At 42.2% G+C, this 12,563-nt stretch overlaps 1 protein-coding gene across 1 annotated transcript in view; it reads right to left on the bottom strand.

The window, feature by feature from the left end:
• SCFD1 (sec1 family domain containing 1) overlaps nt 1-12,563 on the bottom strand; it is a 79,784-nt gene that overhangs the window by 8,984 nt on the left and 58,237 nt on the right. Inside the window, exon 16 of the mRNA XM_073639051.1 lies at nt 2,618-2,688. Coding sequence (XP_073495152.1) covers nt 2,618-2,688 — 71 coding nt within the window. The remainder of the gene's footprint in view (nt 1-2,617; nt 2,689-12,563) is intronic.

Here is a 12,563-nt window from a genome sequence, read left to right as displayed (position 1 = left end):
CACTTTGTTGTACTCACTAGTCCTACATTGGCAATAATTTGTAGCAAGGGGAAATACATTAATTGAGGATTTGTATTTTAACAGGCAGCACAGAGCAGATTCCTGCTTTACTTGATCCAATAAGTCTGAATTGAGTACTGAAATTCCACAACTAGCAGGTTCCATGTACACTTTATGTACAAAAGTCTTGGGACAACTACACATTACACCGAAGGCATTAATCTGCAGCTGATTGTCCATTTGCAGCGGCCACACAGCCTCTACGTTTCTGGGAAGATTTTCTAAAAGGTTTTGGAGGTTTTTCTCTCCTCTCCTTTGGAAACATTAAACATTCGGAGGAAATGAAAGATCAGCCGCAGCTCTAACATCCTTCGGATGTCAGTTATGTCTGAAGGATGGTGACAGTAAAGTGGCCGCTGAATGGCAGCAGGGATTGCGTGACATAATGTCATGTGAGCTCCGGGAGCGCAAGTGATGACACTGGAGGAAAGTATGTGTGTTATTATTTTACTAGGGGTAAACATTGGGATTTGAAAAGGGGTTATCTGATTATGGGACAATCCCTTTCAGAACTATTTCCAGAGTAAAAAATAGAACAAGGAGTTCTGGAAGCGATGATATGGCCTCCATAGAGACCTAATCTCAGCATCATCTAGTCTGTGGGGGATTACATGAAGAGATAGAAGGTTTGTACAAGCCGATATCTACAAAAGATAAGTGGTTAGTTCTCTAAGATGTTTGGAACAACCTCTCTGGCAAGTTCCTTCAAAAAAGTACCTGTAAGAAGTGGTGCTGTTTTAAAGTCAAAGGGTGGTCACACAAAATATTGATTTGACTTGGATTTCTCTTTTGTTTATTCACTTTGCATTTAGTTAATTGTTAAAAATAAACTATTAACACTTCTATTTTTTGCAACACTCTTACTTTTTCCACACTCGTCTAAAACTTTTGCGCAGTACTGTGTATCAATTTAGTCTACCACGTTCCTCATTCAGTATCAAAAAGGTCTTCCATTTATGTTTTTCCTCCAAACAAAACAGAATCCATGTGTGAGAGACAGAAAGGCTTTCTTTTCGTAGAATAGGCCAAAATGATTTCCTTTAAAGTATGACTAACAAATAAAAAATAGCCATTCCTATTGCACAAAGGAGGCTTGTTAGGCTAAAACAGAAGAATGCACCAGGCTTATTAAAATACATCACTCAGACATTCCACTTAGATACAGGATATGCTAGAAGAAAACAACGGGGCCGTTCCATCCTTCAGTTGACTGCAATGTGATGTTTGGTTCGGCTCCTCTTGTATAGTGTTGGGTTACATTTTAACTCTTGAACCTTTTCATTTTTCTGTTTAGCTGCTCTATTAAGCTTTAGGATCTGGTCTTTTTATGTCGGTTCCATTACAGATATGACAGATTAAACTTGTACTGGATCCCAATAACTTATAATCAATCTGCCATTTCTGAGCCCAACAATGATAACCTGAAGGAACAGAACCTTGATGAAAATGCTGACAGAACAGGTATGCTTTTCTACTCACCTATTTTGTGTCTAATCCAGTAAAAAAACATATAATAAACAGATATAATATAAACACAATGCTAAAAAAAATTCTCAAAAAGTGGAAAAACAATACATTTAAAGCGGCATTTAACATGCGCCGGTATGGGGGAGCGCCATTCTAACCACCAGTCTTGATCAAGGGTCGCCGATGGGTTATCATTACAACCAAAGGTTAGCTGATGACCCCGGTGTCTGTCATTACGGAGCTCCTTGGAAACACTGCCTGTGGCCGGGCTTCAAAGGAGACCATGATTTCTGCTATATGCGGCCAAGCTGTGTCATCGCTGTATGTATTCAAGTCCCCTACAGGGGCTAATAATAATAGTAAAAAAAAGTTTGAAAAAATATGAAAAAAAAACAAACAAAAAAAACCCCTAAAAATTGAAAATAAAAATATTCTAAAAAAAATAAATAAAAATATGTTTTAATCGCCATATTCAGAAAAGTCAGATCTAGAAAAATATAAAAACAACCCAAATTGGTAAACACTGTAAATGAAAAAAAAATTCAAGAACGCCCAAAAAATAACAAACAAAGCTATGTTCATCTACTCTCTACTCGCTGTTTGCGCTTACACAGGAAAGAAGTCAACACCAAAGCGGCAGTAGGATCAGATGACTCCAACAGCGTGTCATCGCTGACATCAGCGATCACATGCTGCTGAAGTCACCTGATCACGGCAGCCAATCACAGGTCCCAGCAGTACTGCAGCCACTTTGAGCAGCGGTGACTTCCTTCCAGTGTAAATACAGACAACGGAGCGGCCTGTGCTGGATCCCGGTAAGTGCCGGTAAGTGATCATGGCTTTATTTGTTATTTTTTAATATACCAAGCCACTTATAAAATTTTAATTTTGCCTGGAAAACCCCTTTAAGCTCACTGTGTCCTTTGAGAAGACTGAAGAAGACATTCAGAAGATGAATTAAAACCTTGTAATATTTCTCTCTGCAACAACATTTTCTTGACTTAGGATACCTACACATCTTATTACATTTCATTCACAAAACCAAGGGAATTTTTGTTTTTAATGATCAAAATAAAGCAGCTATTGGTACCTCAGACGGGGGCTGTGCAGACGTGATGTAATAGATCAGAAACAGCCGCATCTTGTCTTCTGGCGTCCCCGCTACAAACAAACAGCGGGAAACACACAAACATGTAAAACGTGCAATAAAAGAAGCCATTTGTGGCATGACCACAAGTCAATGGAATAATAAATTATCGCTAATCCGGGAATAACATTTTAAAAGGTGTAAAAGTAAACACAGTGGAAATGACTCAGTGCGGCTGGAGGACTGTGAAACACAGCAATAAGACGACATGGCGTTATTAGAGTGCTGCTAACAGTCATAGTAACAGGACAAGGATGGAACTACTGAAAAACAAGAAGTGAGATACAATCTGTCAAACAATTCCAAGTCGCCTGGATGGCGCGCTAAACATTTATTTATATATATATATATATATATATATATATATATATATATATATATATATTAACCTGTTCAGTCACGTTATAACATAAAACATTTGTATTAAAACCATTCTCCTCTAATTGAGCACCATTTCTAGTACTCAAAGGGAGCACAGTATAAATGATGTGACTGGCATGGCAGAGTCCAGCAAAAAGTGCACATTTATATAAAACAATTAAAAGTAGCCATGTTTAAATACATTTAGACCTGGAAGCGTGACGTCACAGCGTCAATCTGGACACTTGTGCAGGGGTGAATTATTTTTAATTATGCCAGACATATTGTTCCTTTATTGAGTAGGACATTGGACATGAGCCATTGTTTCATATAAGCCTGTACGTTGACTCTTGTTGTATGTTCATCTGTGGAATGCCTGCTGAGTACGTATTGTATCAGCCACCTGCGGTTTACTAGTCTACACACCTTGGAGGACAAATATGCAGGTTAATTGAACAATCAAACAATGACGGATTACGTCCCCCCACCTTCCCTCAATTCTGTAGGAGAATACCCTGAATGAGAGCTGTGGGTATAAAAAGAACCTGTCTCTCTCTAGAGAGAGACTCTACAGGATCAGCCCAAGGAACCATGGCTCCTTCTGGTGAAATACAGATCTGCTCCACTGCCCATCACTGAACCCATGAAAACATTAGGAGAACTCAGGTTGGGACAATCAGGTCACCTGGCCACATACCTCACTGTGCTCAGTCAGCCTCCTAAGCTTGCCACTACCTCCTCTCTGTGGGTGCCTGTCAAAAGCAGGGTACTACTAGTTGGGGTAGCTTGCCCTGGATGCCCCAAAGTTGCAGAGGTTCTAATTCCCGGCGAGCCAAAGGAAGGGTGAGACTCTGTCATTTGCACCATCTTGTCTACTTGCTGTAACTGTACTATATGTTATCGGCTGGAGCTGAATGCACACGCGACGGTCGTGGTATACGTTGTCTGGACAGCATGAGAGTCCCACAGTCTCCCCATGTCCAGCATGAGAGCCCCACACCCTCCCCGTGTCCAGCATTAGAGACCCACAGCCTTCCTGTGTCCAGGCATGAGAGCCCCACAGCCTCCCCATGTCCAGCATGAGAGCCCCACAGCCTCCCCATGTCCAGCATGAGAGCCCCACAGCCTCCCCATGTCCAGCATGAGAGCCCCACAGCCTCCCCAGGTCCAGCATGAGAGCCCCACAGCCTCCCCAGGTCCAGCATGAGAGCCCCACAGCCTCCCCATGTCCAGCATGAGAGCCCCACAGCCTCCCCATGTCCAGCATGAGAGCCCCACAGCCTCCCCATGTCCAGCACGAGAGCCCCACAGCCTCCCCATGTCCAGCATGAGAGCCCCACAGCCTCCCCATGTCCAGCATGAGATCCCCATAGCCTCCCCATGTCCAGCATGAGACCCCCAAAGCTTTCCCATGTCTAGCATGAGACCCCCATAGCCTCCCCATGTACAGCATGAGACTCCCATAGCCTCCCCATGTCCAGCATGAGACTCCCATAGCCTCCCCATGTTCAGCATGAGACCCCCAAAACCTCCCCATGTCCAGCCTGAGAGCCTTATAGTCTCCCCATGTCCAGGATGAGGTCCCGTGCCACCGGAAATCTGTCTGTGCCTCTGCTCCTGTCTCTGGTGTGCTGACTCTCTGCAGTACACAGCTGACGCAATGATATTAAGTCACTGCGTCAGTTGTTTCACACACTGATTGGTCGAGGAAGGGGCTGGAGACCCCTCCTCCACTAATACAGTAAGCGCGAATGGAGACAGCAGGTGGGCGGGCGGGCGGGGGACAGCAAAGTGCCGCCCAGGTCTGGTCTGAGGTAAATATTTAAATAAAATTGCGCCGGAATCAGCGTGTGCACGTACCGCGCTATCCGGCGCCATTTTGTTGAAGACACTGCAAATTTGTCTTTAGAAAATGGCACAGGTGCTGACTCGGGCGCCACACACTCCTCCTCCATACTTCAAGTCGATATTTAGATTTCAATTGTGATGGTCAAAAGTAACCGCTAGACCACACCGAAGGACAACCTAAATTTTCTAATCAAAATCTTGAATTGTCTGTCCTTGATTTTGCATTTAGATTTCAGCCCTCATGGACACTATAATAACTGTTCACTATAAGCAATACTAAATATAACTCTAGATCACTAACTAGACCGATAGCAGAGGTGTCCACCTAGTTGTTTAGCAGGTAGCAACCATTGCTATTTAATATATAAAGCTGCCAACTGAAAATTAACAGCAGCAATCTCAGTTAAAAGATCATAATCCTAAAACTGAGGAGACTGTGGGCTATCTCTACAGTCTTAGGGCTCTTTCACAAGTCCTGATATTTCTGGTACCCGAAAAAACAGTTCCAGAGATATCCGTGTTCATGTGCACCTGTGTGGAACACATGTGCCGCATCAGGAGCACACGTACCGGTGTTTGAGAATCAGCAGCACAGTTAGCACTGTTCCCAAGCGCCGGGTGCTGAACATTGCCCTCATCATTGTCCCCTGCTTGCGTTGCGATCAGCACCAGCAGGGGATAATGATGAGCGTAATATTCTGCTCCCGGTGTCTCCACCTGTAAAAATAAGAATAAAATAAAAAATCCATATATTCACCAGTACTAAGTGTCCCTCGCTGTAGTCCATGCGACCGCTCACGCCAGGGAGAATGACTCCTGCAGAGTGCGAGCCCCGGAGCTGCGCTGAGCTCAGTGAGTGGCAGGAAACAGCTTGCTGAGTGCAGCGCCGAGGTTCGCTCGCTGCAGGAGTCATTCTCCCCGGCGTGAGTGGTCGCATGGATTACAGAGGGGAACACCTAGGACAGGTGAGAATATAGATTTTTTATTTTATTCTTATTTTTACAGGTGGAGACACTGGTAGCAGACTACAACTCTCATCATTAACCCCTGCTGTTGCTGATCGCAGCGCAGGCAGTGGACTTTGATGAGGGCAGCATTCAGAACCCGGTGCTTGGGAACAGCGCTAAATGTACCACTGATTCCCAAGCGCCGGTACGTGTCACATGGATGGCATCCATGTACGGTCCATGTTTACATGGACCGATTGACTTGAATTGGTCCATGTGATCCGTGCTGTCAGCCAAAAACGGACATGTCAGCGTGTGGAGCACACGGACACATGGTCGATGGAAACATGCTGACAATTGTGCAGACCCATAGATTTGAATGGGTCTGCATTAGTGTTGAGCAAGTATGTTCTGTCCGAGTATGCTCGGGCCGAGCTCCGAGTATTTATAGCTGCTCGGTGATATGTTTGAATCGCTCCCGTGTGCATGATTTGCAACTGTTTGACAGTTTTATTACATGTGAGGAATGTGTAAGAAATAGACATTCCTCTCATGTAATAAAAGCGTCAAACAGTTGCAAATCATGCACACGGGAGTGATTCAACCATATCACCGAGCAGCTATAAATACTTGAAGCTCGGCCCGAGCATACTCGGCGAAAGGGTTAACAGAACATATTCGCTCAACACTAGTCTGCATGTGTCAGTGTCTCCAGCATGTGTGGAAACTGTCACCACATGTACCGGAAACACTGACGTGTGAAAGAGCCCTTAGGGTTATGATCTTTTAACTGAGATTAGTGCTGTAATTTTCAGTTGGCAGCTTTATATATCAAATAGCAATGGTTGCTACCTGCTAAACAACTAGTTGGACACCTCTGCTATCGGTCTAGAGTTATATTCAGTATTGCTTATAGTGAACAGTTATTATAGTGTCCATGAGGGCTGATATCTAAAAGCAAAATCAGACAGACAATTTAAGATTTTGATTAGAAAATTTAGGGTGTCCTTCAGTGTGGTCTAGCGGTTACTTTTGACCATCACAATTGAGGTTTAAATATCGACATCTTAATCATCTAACATACCTACGCACACTGATTCTTTATATAGTAATAGGAGTATTCATAGTTTGCCTACTGGGAGAATTTTTGTATTAATGTTGCACTGTGTGTATATTAACTTTCGATTTGAAGATTAAATATTAAAAGTCAGGTTTTATAATTCTATATTTTACGCCAATTGGATTAGACAGTGAATTAATAGTGGTATTTTGGAGATATTTAGTTCATAATTATTCAGTGAATTTACTTAACTAATAAGCAGCTTCACAAATTATTGTGGCATGTTACTTCATCATTTCATGGCAAATTAGAGTATAAAGGGTCTAAAGTTGATTAAGGCCCTCGATTCATCAAAGCAATTTTAGCAGAAATCTGGCATAAGTTGCTTTGAAAAGTTGCTACATTTTTGCACAACTCAGAGATGCACAAAAATGATGTGACTTTTAGCGTTTTCAAGCCTGTTTCTCCTAGCTATGCCAAAATGGGCAAAGCTTGGGTGAGATGAGGGTATTACACTATAGCTCATCTAATTCATTATGAGCAGCGACATTCCTTACACCAGAAATCTTACTCTAGTCAGGGACTGGAATAAGATCTGTGGAGCTCAGATTCAGTCAAATGCTGCAAAACTGATAGAACAGCACTTCTTGGTACAGATGCATAGTGCAAAAATATTGCATTTTTTTTTAGGGTAAAATAATACAATATTCTTTAATGACTGAGGCAGTCACCTAAATTCAACCTGATTGAGCAGGTTTTCTCTCATTGAAGACCAATTGAAGGCAGATACACACACAGCAAAACTAACATGGCTGCTATAAAGGCCTGGCAAAAGGAGAAAACTCAGCATTCGGTGACATCCATGTGTTCTAGACTTTAGGAAGCCACTGTCCGGAAGCCCATCAAGTACTAAAAATTACTGTAGCTGAGCAAAAAGAATCACAGGACCCTGGTCCAGTTGCCACATCAGTAGTCTATGGCTGCCGGACCAGAGACCTGCATGGTGGCTCAGTGGGCCTTGCAGCGCTGGGGTCCTGGGTTCAAATCCCACCAAGGACAACATCTGCAAGGGGTTTGTATATTCCCCCCGTGTTTGCGTGGGTTTCCTCCGGGTTCTCCAGTTTCCTCCCACACTCCAAAGACATACTGATAGGGAGTCTAGATTGTGAACCCCAATGGGGACAGTGCTGATAATGTCTGTAGAGAGCTGTGGAATTATAAGTGAGTAAAATAAATAAAAAATAAAACACTTGGGCCAGTCATGGCACCTCTTCTAATTAGTAGGCGTCCAAGAAGTTGTTACCTTGCAATGTGATGCATGCATGACATGGAGGCTAAGTAATCACAGAAAAGGAGCGGGGGATGTAGCAGGCGGGAGGTTTAGTCTGGTGGAATCGGACTATTGACATAGATGATACATCAGCAAATGTTAAAAATAACGCTCATAGTTATACTTATGTCAGTTTGTCCAATTAACGTTCAGCTTGTGAAAATAGAAGAAATAGGTATATATATGGCTGTAGTTCCTGAATGGTTAAGGCAATATTTTTGCATATCCCCTTGAAGTAAAAGCCACACATAATTCATGTCCAGATAACTTTGTGTCCAATCTATTCCATCCAAATAGCTCTGGACACAACTGCATACCTGGTCATGACTATGACGACCTAAGAGAAAAGACAGAGGGCGCGTAGAGCAGGGACCATGACCAAAACATGACGAGAAGATAGGCTTTACCTAAAAGCTATTAGTGGTTGAGTGAGTGAGGTTACAAGGCATGACAATTTTCATAGTTGCTAATGGTGAGATACATTTTCTGGAAATCTGCTGAAATCAGCCTTAATTTCTTAAGTAGTCCTCTCCGAGAACTAGCATCACCCAAACATCTACACAAAAAAAATTAACTTAAAAGGGTGATGATACAGTTATATGAAAAAGTTTGGGCACCCCTATTAATCTTAAGCTTAATGTTTTATAAAAATTGGTGTTTTTGCAACAGCTATTTCAGTTTGATATATGTAATAACTGTTGGACACAGTAATGTTTCTGCCTTGAAATGAGGTTTATTGTACTAACAGAAAATGTGCAATCTGCATTCAAACAAAATTTGACAGGTCCATAAGTATGGGCACCCTTATCATTTTCTTGTTTTAAATACTCCTACCTACTTTTTGCTGACTTACTAAAGCACTTTTTTGGGTTTAGTAACCTCATTGAGCTTTGAACTTCATAGCCAGGTGTATGCAATCATGAGAAAAGCTACTTAAAGTGGCCACTTGCAAGTTGTTCTCCTGTTTGAATCTCCTCCGAAGAGTGGCATCATGGGCTCCTCAAAACAACTGTCAAATGATCTGAAAACAAAGATTATTCAACATAGTTGTTCAGGGGAAGGATACAAAAAGCTGTCTCAGAGATTTAACCTGTCAGTTTCCACTGTGAGGAACATAGTACGGAAATGGAAGAACACAGGGACAGTTCTTGTTAAGGCCAGAAGTGGCAGGCCAAGAAAAACATCAGAAAGGCAGAGAAGAATGGTGAGATCAGTCAAGGACAATCCTCAGACCACCTCCAGAGAGCTGCAGCATCAACTTGCTGCAGATGGTGTCACTGTGCATCGGTCAACTATACAACGCACTTTGCACAAGGAGAAGCTGTATGGGAGAGTGATGCGAAAGAAGCCGTTTCTGCAAGCACGCCACAAACCAAGTCGGCTGAGGTATGCAAAAGCACATTTGGAGAAGCCAATTTCTTTTTGGAAGAAGGTCCTGTGGACTGATGAAACCAAGATTGAGTTGTTTGGTCATACAAAAAGGAGTTATGCATGACGGCAAAAAAACACAGCATTCCAAGAAAAACACTTGCTACCCACAGTAAAATTTGATGGAGGTTCCATCATGCTTTGGGGCTGTGTGGCCAATGCCGGCACCGGGAATCTTGATAAAGTAGAGGGACGCATGGATTCCACTCAGTATCAGCAGATTCTTGACAATAATGTTCAAGAATCAGTGATAAAGTTGAAGTTACGCAGGGGATGGATCTTTCAGCAAGACAATGATCCAAAACACCGCTCCAAATCTACTCAGGCATTCATGCAGAGGAACAATTACAATGTTCTGGAATGGCCATCCCAGTCCCCAGACCTGAATATCATTGAACATCTGTGGGATCATTTGAAGAGGCTGTCCATGCTCGGCGACCATCAAACTTAACTGAACTGGAATTGTTTTGTAAAGAGGAATGGTCAAAAATACCTTCATCCAGGATCCAGGAAATCATTAAAAGCTACAGGAAGCGACTAGAGGCTGTTATTTTTGCAAAAGGAGGAACTACTAAATATTAATGTCACTTTTCTGGTGAGGTGCCCATACTTATGCACCTGTCAATTTTTTTTTGAATGCAGATTGCACATTTTCTGTTAGTACAATAAACCTCATTTCAAGGCAGAAACATTACTGTGTCCAACAGTTATTACATATATCAAACTGAAATAGCTTCTGCAAAAACACCAATTTTTATAAAACATTAAGCTTAAGATTAATAGGGGTGCCCAAACTTTTTCATATAACTGTATATAGGTCACCAATACTGGACTGGCGGGGTCCAACACCTGGCACTCCCATTGATCAGCTTATATTAGCGCTGGCTTGATGTTAACAAATGGCCGCTGCTGGGTACTGCGCAGAAGCTCCTTAGTCCTCGACATTATCTGCACTTTGTGCCTGATGTGCTGGAGAAGTGTCTGGACGCGTTTCGGAAAAATTATAAACTCTTACACAATAGCATTAATTACTACAAATAACACCGCTCTAATCACAACAGTCCAGAATTCTGGTTCAATTTAGGACCTAAAGGAACAATCCTAAGTATCTGATGGTCCTTTCTATTAGTACAATCACCAGTGAGGATATTCCTCCATCCGGCCGTAAGGGCCATCATTTCTTAATAACAGTGTTCCTGAACTTAACATCTCGGACAGATGGTGACAAGTTATGACTACACATCATTGGAAGTATGTCAAGAAGTCACAATTTACTCCGCCGTGCTATCATCACACAAAGCGCTGCTCCCACACGTTTCACATGTTCAGTTGTTTCCTATGAATCAGTCGGTGACTTATCCGAAGAATCTTTTAAAGGCATTCAAAAATCTGAATTCAGTCCATGGGAGCCCCGATCCCTGGATCCAATTCATAAAGCAAGTGATAATCTGTCTCACCTAATAAAGCGTAACTCACGTCTCTGACACACGGCCAGGCGGCGGAGCGGAGAAATTATTATGGGAGTGTAATAACTGCAGGGCAGCCGCTCACACAAGCCAACGGCCAGCAGAAAGTGGAAGGAAAATGGACTTGTTACAGATTAAACATTGCAGCAAACAATGTGTTAGACAAGTCTACAAGTGTATGTGCAGTGTTAGTCCTACGTATATATAGGTATACAGAGATTCAAGGAGGCGCTACATCAGAAGTCTACAGGGAAGCAATCCTGCGAACTGGGGGAACGGCATCAAAGAGGACCTGTCACCAGATCAAAAGTGGCCAGTGTTTGCACTTATTTATTCCCACTGCTCCCCTGATTAATACAATTTTTTTTTAATCCGCCATATGGATGTAGAGAGATATGGGCCTTTTTATTTAGTACTAATTTTACGGTCTTTTCCAAGGGGGCGTGACTCAAAAGGAAAATAATACAGAGCCGCATAAGGACACACCTGCGAGGATCCTGTGAGCCACAGCTAGTTGTGAAGACCATAAAAATCAGCATTAAAGGGAACCTGTCTCCAGGTTTCCCCCATATAAAGTACTGTCTCGAACTATAGCGACACAAACAGAATTTTGTTTTTGATAAGTAAAGACCACATTATATTTGTGAAGGAACTGATAATTGCTGCCACAAGGATGACAGCGATTGCTTATTCATTGAGACACTTTCTTCTACTTTGAACTGTTTCCATTTTAACTGCTTGTGCAGCTGGAGTGTAGACCTTTCCATGAAGTTACAAGTTGTCCCTTGGTTATATGGGAGAATCTTGATTTGTTTGCGGATCTCATCACCTATTACAGTACATCTACTAACATCACAACATTTTTCTTCCTTTTCCTTAATGTGCTCTGAATACGAGTGATGTCCTCCCCAAAGGAAGGAATAAATGGACCTCAAAATGTAACACAGAAAATAGACACCATTATGGTTTTCATGTACAAACCAGTCTCCTAAATCTGGGCCATGTTCGGCTGGTTTCACGCCTGTATTCGGAAATTCTGTTCAGTTTTAAGAAAAATGGAATTCATGTCCCAAACAGATCAGATGCAGAACTGGTAGAAACAGAAGCAGAAGAAGCCCGATGATTATTATGGGGTCCGTCTGGGTTACGTTACCATTTTGCACGGACACATAATATAATCCAGTTTGACACATAATAGTCGATGCGGTCCTTGGCTTCTGTTTACACCAGTTATGCACCTTATCTGTTTTGGACATAAATTCTGTATATTCGTTTGTAAAACAAAATGGACACTAAGAATTCCTAAACACAAGTTATATCCCAGCCTGATTAATACCAGCCAGAAATTATATCCTAATACTATGGAAAAATGACAGTTGAACTATTATTGGTGGCTGTGATATTGCAATAAGGTCACTTTTTCTGAGAGTTTTAGTACATCAAACCCTGT

Source organism: Phyllobates terribilis, unplaced genomic scaffold (genome assembly GCF_046119375.1).
Source record: "Phyllobates terribilis strain yellow unplaced genomic scaffold, ASM4611937v1 Scaffold_7__3_contigs__length_470593459, whole genome shotgun sequence".
NCBI classification, from domain to species: domain Eukaryota; kingdom Metazoa; phylum Chordata; class Amphibia; order Anura; family Dendrobatidae; genus Phyllobates; species Phyllobates terribilis.
The sequence above is the reverse complement of the archived record's forward strand: the minus strand, read 5'-3'. Positions and strand labels throughout refer to the sequence as shown.